Source organism: Macrobrachium rosenbergii, chromosome 32 (assembly GCF_040412425.1).
Source record: "Macrobrachium rosenbergii isolate ZJJX-2024 chromosome 32, ASM4041242v1, whole genome shotgun sequence".
In the NCBI taxonomy this organism is placed as follows: Eukaryota; Metazoa; Arthropoda; class Malacostraca; order Decapoda; family Palaemonidae; genus Macrobrachium; species Macrobrachium rosenbergii.
The window spans coordinates 13979125-13993730 of record NC_089772.1 but is presented as its reverse complement, the minus strand read 5'-3'; the positions used below and the strand labels follow the sequence as shown (position 1 = coordinate 13993730).

General features: G+C 37.0%; 1 protein-coding gene across 32 annotated transcripts in view; it reads right to left on the bottom strand.

Moving 5' to 3' along the window:
* LOC136855727 (tight junction protein ZO-1-like) overlaps positions 1-14606 on the bottom strand; it is a 409885-nt gene that overhangs the window by 64826 nt on the left and 330453 nt on the right. For 16 of the 32 annotated variants that reach the window (XM_067133067.1, XM_067133069.1, XM_067133064.1 and 13 more), the window contains 5 exons: positions 5830-6002; positions 4314-4498; positions 3876-4118; positions 3377-3521; positions 1962-2144 (listed from right to left, as the gene is read on the bottom strand). In XM_067133067.1, the coding sequence (XP_066989168.1) occupies positions 1962-2144; positions 3377-3521; positions 3876-4118; positions 4314-4498; positions 5830-6002 (929 nt within the window). Of the gene's footprint in view, positions 1-1961; positions 2145-2910; positions 2956-3376; positions 3522-3875; positions 4119-4313; positions 4499-5829; positions 6003-14606 lie in introns of all 32 variants that reach the window. The other 16 variants (XM_067133076.1, XM_067133072.1, XM_067133086.1 and 13 more) reach the window with 2 other exon arrangements.

Sequence of the window (14606 nt, the reverse complement as noted above, 5' to 3'; positions counted from 1 at the left end):
TGTAAAAAAAAGTAATACTGTAATCTAATTAATAACTGTAATAAATTTATCTTATGATCCTGATTACTGCTTTAGACTTTCAGCATTTTTTTCACAGCACTTTGTCAAAGAATGTTTATGAATCTTTAAGAAGACTCCTTTACTTACGGCAATGATGGTGTTATCACATGCATGAAGTCTTCTGTTTACCTTTAGTATATGTGGAACTATGATATTACTGGAGAGTTTGACATAATGTTTTAAAATCTTCTAAAAATAATACAAATACTTAAGTAAGAGACAATACTGCAGAAAATATTGGTCACGTTTTAAACGAAATATTAATATTAACAATCATATTTCTATAAGTGGCAAAATTCATCCTCTTCCAAAATTATACAAAGTAAGGGAAGCACAGTACTGATCTTCATCAAAATCAAATATTGTAGAACAAAACTTTCTAACTCCCTTAAGGACCTGTAACATATGAAGAAAAACGTAAATATTCTATCTAATTCCTGCTGCTAACTTTGATACAAAAACAGGAATCAGTGGAGTAGGTTATCGAATCACTGTGATCAGATTACATAACATAAATTCCTAATGTTAAGAAAGGTGGGTGGGTGTCAGACACATTACAAAGACCTCTAGAAAAGTAACTAAAAGATGTAAAGATACAGTATTCCTATATACACAACTCAGAGTGCATTACAGTAACCCAAGTAAATTATCACTAACCTGATTAGCGTACAGTAATATCACATCATTTTATACAGTATCTTAACATGCTAATACATAATAAAAAACCAATTTCTAATACAGTATATGGGCAAGGCAAAATTCTGTACACTGCTGACGTAAAAAAAATTGCAAATAAAAAACAGACCTACATTCATCTCTCTATTCACTGAACAAGTATGATTAGTTGCGAACAATGAAAAGGTTCTGTTTACTATAGAACGGATACTAAAAATAGAAAGCTATAGCCCTGATTGTCAATTACCCTGCATCGTACATAAAACATTAAGTCACTACTCTAACATTCAAATATTTGGCCACCACTAGTAGAAAACATATTTTGAAGTGAATGTCTATCAATGGGAAGACAGCATACTGAAATACAAAAATGCTATGAAAAACAAAAACAACATGAATGAACTTATGCATTTTTTTTGCTGAGGACATTTCATTTCAATATATGGTGTTAACATACTGCCATGGCTCACAGTACAGTGTAACGTTCTACTGTTCATTCCACATAACACATTAAAGACGAAACTAAAAGAAGACAACTAATAATCGAGCCTGTCCCTCATGTCACTGTCATATCTCGGCCACATACCATTAAAGGAAAGAGGGAACCAAGTCGGTTAGTGTCTGTGCATTAGATGTTAATAATGAAGAAGTGCAATACATGTAAGGAAGCCTACAGAACGCAAAAGTTATGTCAGCAGAAGGAAGGGAGGAAGTCAGTGTGTATGGAAAAGATTTTTGACTGTAACTAGTATACACAACTATACTGTACTGCTTCCTTACCCAGACACTAACAGTGAAGTGACTAGGCTATGTTTTAAACCTATCTATTCTAATACGACATAACTGTTTCTTAAAGCATCTCTGATCCATATGGGCATCTTAAAGGAATCAAAACACAGGATATCAATCAGTAGTTCTTAACATTGTAAAAATATTGCTGTTTAAGTGACTTTTATAAGCTCTGTTCACATGAAGTGCCTACTCTAATAGAATTTAGATATCTATCACAACTTCTCTACTTTACATTTTTTAAAATATCTTGCAAGGTGTGTTCTCTCAAAACAAAAATGGGGAAATTATAACATAATTTGTGTATTGCACTATTGTATATTTTCACTGAGGTAGTAGAGAGGCATTATATAGCATCAAGATTATCAAGAGTTTGTCAGCTAACCAATAGAGAATTGATAAGAGGAAGTGACCAGTAGGGCATTGATGAAACCTACACCGGGAGACTGGGGCCCTTGGATGGTGAGTTTTGGCCTTCCTTAGGTGCATGGCGGGTGTAGTAATCCTCAGGACGGGGAAGGGGAGGGCGTGGGGGAGGAGCATCATCGTGGGGGGAGCCCTGGTCATGCAGACCATACGGAACCTCCCCAGATGACATGCCCACCACCACAGGGTTATACCTGAACACAACAGCAGCAGTGGGTTATGGCAGTGCTTGGGGGATGGATATACTAATGCACAGCTACTCTCTCCCAAACCCTCAATTAGTAGCCACCAATCCAATGCACAGGTACAGAAATTTGTCGTGCACAGATCAAATCGGAAATGAGTTAAAGATTGGTCGGGATAACTGTGTGTACATGGTCTGCAATGGGGAAAACTCTAAAACGTGCATGTATATATCTGCATTCCCGTGTGCATCTAAACAACACAATGAAAAGTTACATATACAGTACTGAATGCTGTAATACATCAAGTGCAGAAAAATTTGAAGCAAATAAACCCCCAAGATCAAGATGTATTTGCTTTATACAAAGAGCAGATTATATTCATACACATCGACAGCACATCAAAAAAAAGTTTTTTGAGAAATCTACACACATTTATGCACACTCTTTACTCAGTAAAAATCTATATCCATTATGCATCCACCACCTTGCCTAATTATTATATAGGGCCTCTGCTTCCACAGTAGTGTCAGGGAATAAGATAAATCATTGCAAAGAAACCTCTTTAACCGAAAATAAAAAAAAAAAAACGAAAAAACAAAGAAATGACAAAGTCTTAGGATACCCATACGTGGAAAATAATACACGAAAGCATATTAAAGGCTGGATTAAGGAGGTTTCACGTTTTCAGTTTAAGGGACATTATATGTGAGCGTTTGAGAGAGGCACTGGCATCTTGTGTGTGCATTATCAAGCCTTGAACAAAACTGTGCCAAACCTGTTGAAGCTGAGAACTTTGCTAACCCATGGCTGTGTGATTAGACTAGGATACAAAAAGGGAGACCAGCATTATTTAGATCCTAATTAGATACAAGCACAAAAGCTTTCATAAGATTACTGGTTTTGGTAAAATGTATGCAACAAGTTTATTTTTTGTTTTATGCAAATATAGTAAGTGTGATTACATAAGAGTTTTACATACATACTTTCCATTACTTACAGCTAAATTATTCAGCTTCAATAATACAGTACAGTACAAAATATATTCAACACTGTTAAACACTAGTACTGTACTTGGATTTCTACTTCTCTTTTTATTAATATCACACAAGTTCAAACCAAACTTTCTACTATCTACTTTACTAATCAATATTATTACTAATATTTAAGTGTTGTTATATGATCAAATTGGCCACAAAAAAAATATTTCAGAATTTTCCAAATGGTATGAGAGCAACACTTACCCAGACCTCATCAGGTTGTTTTTGGCATCAGGGGTGTCTGGGCCGTACAAACTGCGCTGGTGGTCAGATCGAGTTGGTGGCTGAACATAGAGATTCTGGGTAGAGTAATTAGGACGTGTGTCACTATGCTCAGGGTTGCGAATATCTAGAAGAGAACAAGAAACACAATTACAGAATAAAACGGGCTGCACAATTCTTATCAATGCAGTACACTTCTGCTTTATCTAATACTGAAAAACTATGAAATGGAAGACTCGGGGCATTTACAAGAGAATCATTGGGAAAAACACCTGAGTATGAACCTGGGAAAATCTATTTAATGAAAAATGAGGTATGCACTGCTGATAAGACATCTTACTCGTTGGAGACCATAGTAAAACTTGGTTAACCTTAGTTGAAAAAGTTGAAGTACTGTAAGATACTACTGTGAAGAGTCAAAATATGCTCTAGTATGGGAATGTCCTGTTCCCAGACAACCAATTAGGTTGTTCATACTCACCCTTAACAGTAAGATCTGGAGGGGCCATTACAGATGGTGGAGGGTCTCTTCTGACTACTAATTGTAATCTTTCCTTTGCACTTTCTATTAATTTTCTAGCTTCTTTTAGAGTTAAATTATCAGTGGAATTAGAATTAATGCGAAGTAAAACGTCTCCTTCCTTTAGGGTTCCATCTTTATCTACAGCGGCTTTGTTTGATATTTCTTTAATGTATATCCGACAACCTAAGACAATGCCAAAATCTGTAGAATGAAAAAATACCAAATGACAGCCTTTCTTAAAACAGAGCAATGGATGTAACACACAATGGTCAAGAAAAGTTTTAATTTCATTTGCAGATACGATTCATATGCTGTAATACCAACTAATAAGCAGTGATACCAAAAACTGTTGAAGAGACAATCACAGAAAATTCACATCATTCATTAATCACTAACCATCTTTTTTCTTGTTTTTAGTAAGGGTAACTTTGAGTGTTTGTGCTTCTGGGGCTGGTATAACAATCCTCCTCTTGACCACAAGCTGCACAGAGGCCCCAGAGTCACGTAATACCTGTACTGCTCGAGCGTAATCCACATTCTCTAAACTAATGCTATTGGCTGATATGAGACGATCGTTGATTCTGAAAGGGTTCAAATATATGAAATATTTCATAACAGGAAAGAAACAAACACATGATATAAATTTTCAAGTAAACCTATAAAGAAATATATCAAGCATTAATTTCAGGACAAAACGTCACAAACATATTTGTTTTTAACAATTTTCCCTCTAAAAGCAGGGTTCATCGCCTTCCTGGTGTACAGTACTCTAAGTATCACGATTCTTACTCTGTCCTCCATCACTTCTTATTATTTAATATTAACATTTTTTTCAGAAGATCCTATATTGTTATCCATCACTACTTGACATTCATACTTCTTAATTTTCTTCACAATCAGTTCCCCTTCTTCAACACAAGGACACTTCTAATTTTCACCTATTAGATTTACCTAGCCTCACATGTTCCTCTCCCCACCAATTATCTAGTAACACTTAAAAACTGTCCTGAAGAACCACCCCTAAGCTTAAATATTCCTTCACCTGCTCATAGATCCCCTATGCATGAAATCTGTACACATTTCTTCATCAAAACTTCTCCTTCGTGTCTCGTCAGTTCCTTGTCCAAGACATAATTACTTTTTGAAAGGACAGCGTATATACCCAGCAACTTCAGAATGCATTTTCCCATGGATGGTTTTCATTCTTATTCAAGCCAGCAGAGCAAACCTAGCAATCACATTTTACCCTCCCTCAAATCATCTAGTGAAGATTAGAACTTTCTGAAGTATTTTTTTTTTCATTCCAACATCTCTAACCTCAGCATAGGCTTGAGTGTTAACTCTTTCCTAATAATTATTTTTAACCACAACATCCAAGAAAGGGCAGTTACTTGGCATCAAAAGAGACCACAACCAACACGCTATCATGAAAAACAAATTGACAGCAATCAAGAAAAGAAAATCATTCCTAGTCATAAGAAGTAATCCATAATAGTGAGTGTTTTGCCATAAATCTGAAAGGCTTAATATCTGGCATTCTACCAGGTCATTAAAGTCATTGATAATGACCAAAAAAATCACAATTTCTTGGAATTTCAATTTCAAGGGATTGACAATCTTCTACTTAGAATTAACTGGCCTTAGGACAAATTGCATTGCTTTTCTAAGAGACTAGTACAGTATTTCCTGAGGCAGCAAAGTCCGGATAATACCACTTACACCATCACAACGACAGTGAGGCTATTCTTAGATAAATGTGAGCTACTATTACTTCTATTATTAATACTTTATGATTAAAGTATTGTTAGTACCATCATCATAATATTCATCACACAGCCAATAACTACCTCAGGCCTCCCTTGACTTAACCCGCTGTAAACATCTGCAGCAACGGAAATAAAACTAAACTTACTGAAGTTTGCCCTCAGCAGGACCAGCTTTGAGGACGTCGGAGATGGCTATAGAAGGATCTCCATTGGTGAAGTGGGGATTGTCCCTGCCACCACTGACAGCGATACCGAAGCCATAGCCAGGTACTCGATTTAGTGTGACGTTGTGGAACTCCCATACCACTCTGTCACCACCCTGCAGAAGGAAAATACAAGAGTATATTATACAGTTCAAGAGAAAGGATACACGGACACCTAAAATCCAGTGATGCATTACCGTTACTGAAGTCTGGTACGTGTATCTTTCCTTTAAAATTCTAATATTTACATGGGCCGTGATTACTTTAACCTTTTTAATAACAATTAACATTTCTAATCCTATAACTTTTAAGAAGACATTCACAAATACTTTCAGAACCACATCCTACTTTCTAATTACGATATTTAAGAATGCTTTTCCAGCATCACTGTCCTTGCTATGATACGGCTGATTTTTCTTTGTCATAAGTACACATATGCAGTGGGTCTCGTACAAATTAATTACAATTTTTTTTATAAACGAACGCCCACAGTTCTAATAGGCTTCTCTATTTCGTGGGATGCTCTTAGATGATACAACTTTGCAGGTCAAGTTAATGTTAAACTGTGCTACTGCAAGCTAATTGTACACCACCTGTTCTTACCCTGATACTTGTCATCCTGAACCTATTCATATAAAATTTGCATTTCAATCTAAGGATGATAAGAAAGTTCTTGATAATCTTCATTGCTGGGTTGGAGAAGATCATCATGGTTTCTTCACTTTGTTTTCTAAAAAGGTAGATTCTATATTTTATGTTGATGTAGTATCTTTGTGGATGAGCACAAGCTTAGTAATGCTGTATGTATATATATATATATATATACAGGCAGTCGCCAGTTTACGACGGGGTTTCCGTTCCTACGCCGTGTCATAAACCGAAAATCGTCGTAAACCGAAAATCGTCATAAACCGATAAATCGTCAAAAATCCAAAGAAAACCTTGCTTTTAATACTTTTGGTGCACTGAAAACGATGTAAACTGCATTTTTATTGAGTTTTTCATAAAAAAAAAACTCCAAATTTTGATTATTCTGCCATTATGGAGCCATATTTCTTCCGTTGGATCGGTGTTGTAAGCGTCGTAATCCGGGAACATGTGTCATAAACTGGGAGATAATTTCTGATAAATATATTTGAAAAGTGTCGTAACCTCGGAACATCGTAAGCCGGACCCGTCGTAAACCGGGGACTGCCTGTATGTATGTATATATATATATATATATATATATATATATATATATATATATATATATATATATATATATATATATATATATATATATATATTATATATATACATATGTGCATATATATGTATGTTTATGTGTTTATATATACTTACATTTATATAGCGTCCATAAATTCTCTTTACAATTTAAAAAATATATTACAAAAGCAAATGAACAGATAATTATGTCAAAATTATTATAAACTGAGGAGTAGATACTGAAGTTTTTTGCTTCATTTCATACACCTCTATACGGGCACCATTAGTTGCACGAAGCCCATCGAGACGGTATTCAATTTCTCGCCATGTTTGCTGTAGCATAGCCTCATCAATGGTGGCATTGGCATCAGTGATCTTTTGCTTGAGATCAGTGATGTCCCGTATCTTCGTTCGATATTTGATATCTTTAACATAGCCCCGTAGAAAGAAGCCCAGGGGAGTGATAGCTGGTGAACGAGGTGGCCAGGGAATTGGGCCGTCTCTTCCAATCCACCGGTCTGGAAATGCTTGATTTAGGAACCCATGAACATGCAGTCCTCAATGTGGTGGTGCACCATCTTCCTGGAAAATGATGGCTGGTTGAAGGTCATCTAGTTGTGGTGCCACATATTCAGTCAAAAGGTCAAGGTAAACATCTGCAGTAATTAATGTCTCGAAGAATAATGGACCAATGATTCGACTGCACAAGATCCTACACCACACCTTCATCTTTGGCCTATCTCAGCGAAGTTCCCTAGTCACATGGGGATGTTCTGATCCCCAGATTCTCACATTATGTGTGTTCAGTTTTCCTGAAACATGACAGGTTGCCTCATCACTAAAACTCAGCTGTAGAATGTTTCATCCTCAGATATTTGTTCGATGTATTCAGCAGTTATTAAGGTACTGAGTACATAGAAGAAATCTTACCAAGATATCTCATCAATGGCTTTTGTAATATATTTTCTTGAATTGTACAGACTTTATGGACACCCTGTATATATATATATATATATATATATATATATATATATATATATATATATATATATATATATATATATATATTATAGTGTGTGAATAAAAAAATGCCAATTAAAAAGAATGAAAACTGAAAATTGAAGAAGAAGACCTGGCTCTTGGGATCATAGGTTAAACGGAAACCAGGCAGAGGAGGTAATGAATCAATTGTTAGGAGATGGAAAGTAAGATGGAAGAGAATATGAAAGGACGTACAGTAAAAGGAACGAAAGGGGTTGCAGCTAGAGGCCGAAGGCACACTGCAAAGAACCTTAAGTAACGCCTACAGTGCACCGCATGAGGTGCACTAACGGCACTAACCCCCTACGGGGGTAGAAAACATGGAGGAAAAGATGCTGGTGACAAGAGTAATCGATGCAGAGAAATGGATACAAAATGAGAGGTCTTGACATCCAGGAAACGCACAAATGCACGCAGGATAGGAGCGAATGGTACATCGTGGGTACAGGAGGTTTGACAGGCTGCTGATGAGCTTTCTGTGTAGGTGTAAGACATGACCTATACTATGGAAGCTTTCTGTGGAATCTATCTGATCGGAATAGTTCCAACTCGGGACCACACACTGATAAGCTTTCAGCAACATCACTGAACTACCACGAATAAAAAATTATGTTTTTGCAAAGAATGAAGTATGGAAATAATGGTGGGAGAAGAATTACGAAGAACTGGGTAGTCAGAGTGAAAGACGTACCAAAAAATTGTCTGACTGTCCAAAAGGGACTGGAGTGCTTGCAACACTAAGAAGAATGGCATACTTGTGCATGGAGGGTAGACGCACTGCTGAAGCGCCTTTCGTGTAGATGAATAAAGCGGTTCATGTGAAAGTTCTTTACACATGAGGATGGGTTTGATTCAGAAAACACACACACGCGCGCACACACACACACACACACACACACACACACACACACACACACACACACACACATATATATATATATATATATATATATATATATATATATATATATATATATATATATATATAGCACATACACATTAACTCTTGTGTAGTCTTCTGCTTGTCAGGCAGACTTCAATGAACACTCATAACCCCTCTATATAACTTAATACACAAAATATTTCACTCCAAAAAAATCTTTCTTTCAAATACTGCCAGACAACACTATACAATACCTCAACTGAAAGTCGCCCAAAGGGCCAACTATAACTATCATACAGAAATATGTAACAAACGAAACTTGCGAGGTATGGAGACCTAACAACAAGCTCTGCCATGGAGACTTCCTGTGTTTGGCCTCGTATACTTACGTGCCGATTCACTCCACCCAAACCTAGCTATTATCATCCAGATCTTACCTGTGGGAGAAGAGAAAAAATATCTTAGTATTTGGGTCAAAACGCTGTATTTGGGATTCGAAATACTTTTATGGTTCAAATGGCAAATTACTCACTGTGCTTAAATAGAGGATTAAGTTCAATTTTTAGAATTCTATTATGTTGCCAGAGGCTTACGTGTCAATTGGAACAACTGCACCATGTAAACTATATATTTTGTTTGTCTGTAACTCTAATACGGACAAACAACCACAGAAATAAGATATATTCATGACCGATGGAAATTGAGGCATAAACAAAGATAGGAAAAGATGAGTCAGAAAAACTCAAGTGCTCTCTCGGCATAATAAGAGTATAAAAGAGTTTTAAAGCAATCAGAACCTATTGTTTTTCTGTGCATTAAAGAGGACTCTGGCTATACAATTCAAACACTAACTGGCCCCTCTCTAAAAGTACACACAGCCTGTAAGATCCTAATAGCTAAATATGATTTCATTATGTTGGTTTTTGGGGCCTACAAATATTTTTCAAAGAATTCAACTGAAATTTTCCCCAAAGCCTTAGCTAAGCGATGGCAATTAGCCTTGGTTTAAAATACACACATTCGACACCATCACAGCACAATCCCATGAGCTTATTTACAAAGGACCATGAATAAATATTACAAATAAAAAAGTTTTGACACGCACCAAAATCGATTAGTATATTCTGTAAACGAAAAAATATTACAAATAAAAGTTTTGACACACACCAAAATCGATTATATTCTGTAACCGAAAAATCTCGAACAGAAAGTAGGTCAGTGCATTACCCAAAAGACAAAAAAAAAAAAAAAAAAAAAAAAAAAAAAAATATATATATATATATATATATATATATATATATATATATATATATATATATATATATATATATTGGGAATATCTGACATTCTTCCCTTTAGTCTGTCAGGTAACACGGTACCAAGAATTTCAAAGGAATCACTTAAACTCACCACCAAAACTCATTCCAATTTGAAGCCAGAAGAACTTTCCGTTCCAGTTTATAATACATTCGACAGGAAATTACTCAAAATGCAATATTACCACACATTCCATAAAACAAGTAAATAATACACCGAAGTTTCTTCGGCGCAATCAAGTTTTCTGTACAGCGTATAAACAGAGCGATCGAAAATAGATCTATCTTTCGATGGTCTCGGTATAATGCTGTATGAGCCGCGGCCCATGAAACTTTAACCACGGCCCGGTGGTGGCATGTCCTGCATCGTTTCCAGACGCACGATTATGGCTAGCCTTAACCTTCAATAAAATAAAAACTACTGAGGCTAGAGGGCTGCAATTCTCTATGTTTGATGACTGGAGGGTGGTTGGTCAACATACCAATTTGCAGCCCTCTAGCCTCGGTAGTTTTTAAGACCTGGGGGCGGAGAGAAACAAGTGCGGACGGACAGACAAAGCCGGCACAATAGTTTTCTTTTACATAAAACTAAAAAGTGAACATCATTTAAAAAACACTGCCTACTGTATGACACCAGCTGATACGGGGAATAGCTTCACTGAAACCACACCTTGTCTTCCATTCCGCGAAAGAGCAAAAACGCAGCAAAAAGGGAGTGACAGACTGAACGAACGAACAAATTCCAACTTCAACATCATTCTTCATTCCGGCTAAGCGTCCAAGGTCAAGCTAAAAACTAATGCAATAGCATAATGGCAGTGTGATATGCCACTTGCCTCTCCCTTGCAGTAACGTTGCTTCAAGCCACAATGCGATTGTGTATGATTGTGTATGTAAAAGATTCAAGCATTTATTATCCTATAAAGGGGTCAGTGACCAATACAAAAGTGAAATAAAAATCAAGTTTTCACTGAAAATATTGACAAGACGGATCATTCTGTCAAAAGAGTCATCTACAGCCAAGGGAACCATGATCACTAAATGGAAGGTTTCCATTAAAAATAACTGGGATATTTTCTCTCCTTTTATTCTAGCTTACCTCGAAATGCCTCACATGACATGACAGCACGGAGGTGGAATCCTAGAAACAATTCAGCATCAGTGTGTTTTGACAATTTATCTTCCCTTCGATTTTGTACCCAAACAGACATACGATACCCCACGTCACTTCAACATGTGTACCTCTATATCTGAAGTAATGAAATAGCAACTTACGCTGAAAAAATTAAGAGGACTACTTGATATCTGAAAAAGCAGTGGTACACGCTCCAGATCCTCTGTTAGCACAAGACTGAAACTCAACAGTTAACATTTGAATACTCGTGTTCTACGTGATACTCCCAAAATTAATTGACTGTACAGGGACTACTATACAATGGTCACTCGACTTGGCAAACACATACTTCAGGTAATCTCCTACCATAACAGAAATAAATACCTCCATGACATATTGATATTAAGTGACATTTATTTCACTCTGCATATACAGCTCTTGGTTTCTTTTATTTCATAAGCCTCTGTGACCTACACCAGCACCTGAATATAACCTTGACCTACACCAGCACCTGAATATACCCTTGACCTACACCAGCACCTAAATATAACCTTCACCTACACCAGCACCTGAATATAACCTTGACTTACACCAGCACCTGAATATAACCTTGACCTACACCAGCACCTGAACATAACCTTGACCTACACCAGCACCTGGATATAACCTTGACCTACACCAGCACCTGAATATACTTGACCTACACCAGCACCTGAATATAACCTTGACCTGCACCAGCACCTGAATATAACCTTAACCTGCACCAGCCCTGAATATACCCTTGACCTACACCAGCACCTGAATATAACCTTGACCTACACCAGCACCTGCATATAACCCTGACCTACAACAGCACCTAAATATGACCTTTTAATGTCTTCAGAGTCTATAGTCTTCGGCCATTCACAGTCTAAACACCTGGATCCTTAATACAGGAACAGAACAGGATATATATATATATATATATATATATATATATATATATATATATATATATATATATATATATATATATATATATATAGTCCTTGCAATCGATTGGAATGAATGAATAACTACGGAATTTGGAACCACTCTTGATTAAATGCTCAATTTCCTGAGATCTGGAATTCTCCTCCTGCTACAACCATCCCAGATGTTAAGAAGAGCAGCAAATATAAGCACATTTTCCCATCTGATAGCTGAGGGTCGGGGATTCGAACTGCTACCGAGGGCAAAAAATATATAAATAAATAAAATATAAAAAACTAGAGCCATTAAAAAATGCATTGTCAGAGCGGGGTTTCAGAACCACTGGGGTGGAGAGAGAGAGAGAGAGAGAGAGAGAGAGAGAGAGAGAGAGAGAGAGAGAGAGAGAGAGAGAGAGAGAGAGATATTATGAAGGAAAGCGAGAGTATTCATTAACATCATGGATGAGAGGAAAGTTTCGACTCGGAAGCCGAGTTCAGTGATAACTTTTTGAGAAAAGATTTGCGATGAAGAGGAACGAACATGAAATTTTAAAAGAATAAAATCAACTGTTTAAAATGACATTGCTCTATGAAAAACTCTTTTTTTGAGTGAAGATTGCGTGACAGGAGATAACAACTGAATACTCAAGTGCTTGCATTGCACGAGTAAGCTGTTATACTAGACACTCTAATAACAAACAAGCGTAATAACACAGGATTATAACGCCTGTCTTATGAACAGTTTCCTTGACTTTCAGTAAATATAAGATTGCAAGTTGAGCACGAATATGAAGCCAAATAAAATGACAGTAAAAAAAATTTAAAAATGCGACGAAGTTTCTTATGCGCAATCTAGTTTTCTGTACAGCCGCTACAGCGTATAATCAAGGCCATCGAAAATAGACAGATCTTTCGGTGGCCTCGGCATAATGCTGTATGAGCCGCGGCCCATGAAACTTTAACAACGGCCCGGTGGTGGCCTATCCTATATCGTTGCCAGAAGCGCATTATGGCTAACTTTAACCTTAAATAAAATGAAAACTACTGAGGTTAGAGGGCTGCAATTTGGTATGTCTGATGACAGGAGGGCGGATGATCAACATACCAATTTGTAGCCGTCTAGCCTCAGTAGTTTTCAAGACCAGAGGGCGGACCGAAAAAGTGGGGAGAAAAAAGTGCGGGGCAGACAAAGCCGGCACAATAGTTTTCTTTTACAGAAAACTAACAATGACGGGGGCTTCAAGCCGCATAAAACCTCATCAGAATGAAGTCGAAATCAATGCCAATGACATTAAAAAAAAAAATAGATAAATTTCGAAATGACGCCCATAAAACTGGCGAGCGAAGCGTTTTGAATCCCATTTCATTTACACTTAGGGGGACCAGAAGCAATTAATCTCTTGCAGGCCTTAATGGAAGCCATCACTGCTATAACAATAAAGGCCCGACTGATGACAACGATGCAAAATTACAGCCACACCTCAATCGCGGCCATTAAATGCGCGGGAAATCAAATCTCCGGTATTTATTCGAATCGCGACTCAAAAGTTGAATTTTCGGTCGGTCAGTTCAACAGCAAGCTGCGTTCTAGTACTAGATCAGTGGTTCTCCATCTTTTTTTTTTATTTTTTAGTGACGGCACCCTAACTAGTGTAGCCTAATCATTACCACGGCACCCGTTCTTCACCATCCCACCATACCGCATGAATTAACTCCTTATTCAATGAATAAAATTATCATCCATGCTCACACCAGAACCAGCACGCCGTACGCGCAGAAATATACTGTACAAACAAAGAGCATATCAGAATTAGATAAACATAGAGTAGACACTCTGGTAATAATTATATGACGACTTCTGCAAACTTTTTTTTTTTTTTTTTTTTTTACAAATGTTCATTGAGATGATCTAGCCAAGACAACATTCATGACAATCTTGCGGCACCGTCTGTGGCACACCAAGGTGCCACGGCACCCAGTTTGAGAGTCACTGCACTAGATCAACCGGCACACTTGAAAATGTCTAAAAGCGCCATGCAAGTAGGGGATGCTCACTTCACTTTCTTCTTCATACTTCACCTCCAAAAATATATTTCTCTATTCGTTGTGTAACCTGTTCAGGTTCAGTTACAAGAGTAATCTAATTATTTTGTGAGTTGTATTTGGAAAGTTAACTGAAAGTCGCTTAATTATAATATGAAAAGCAC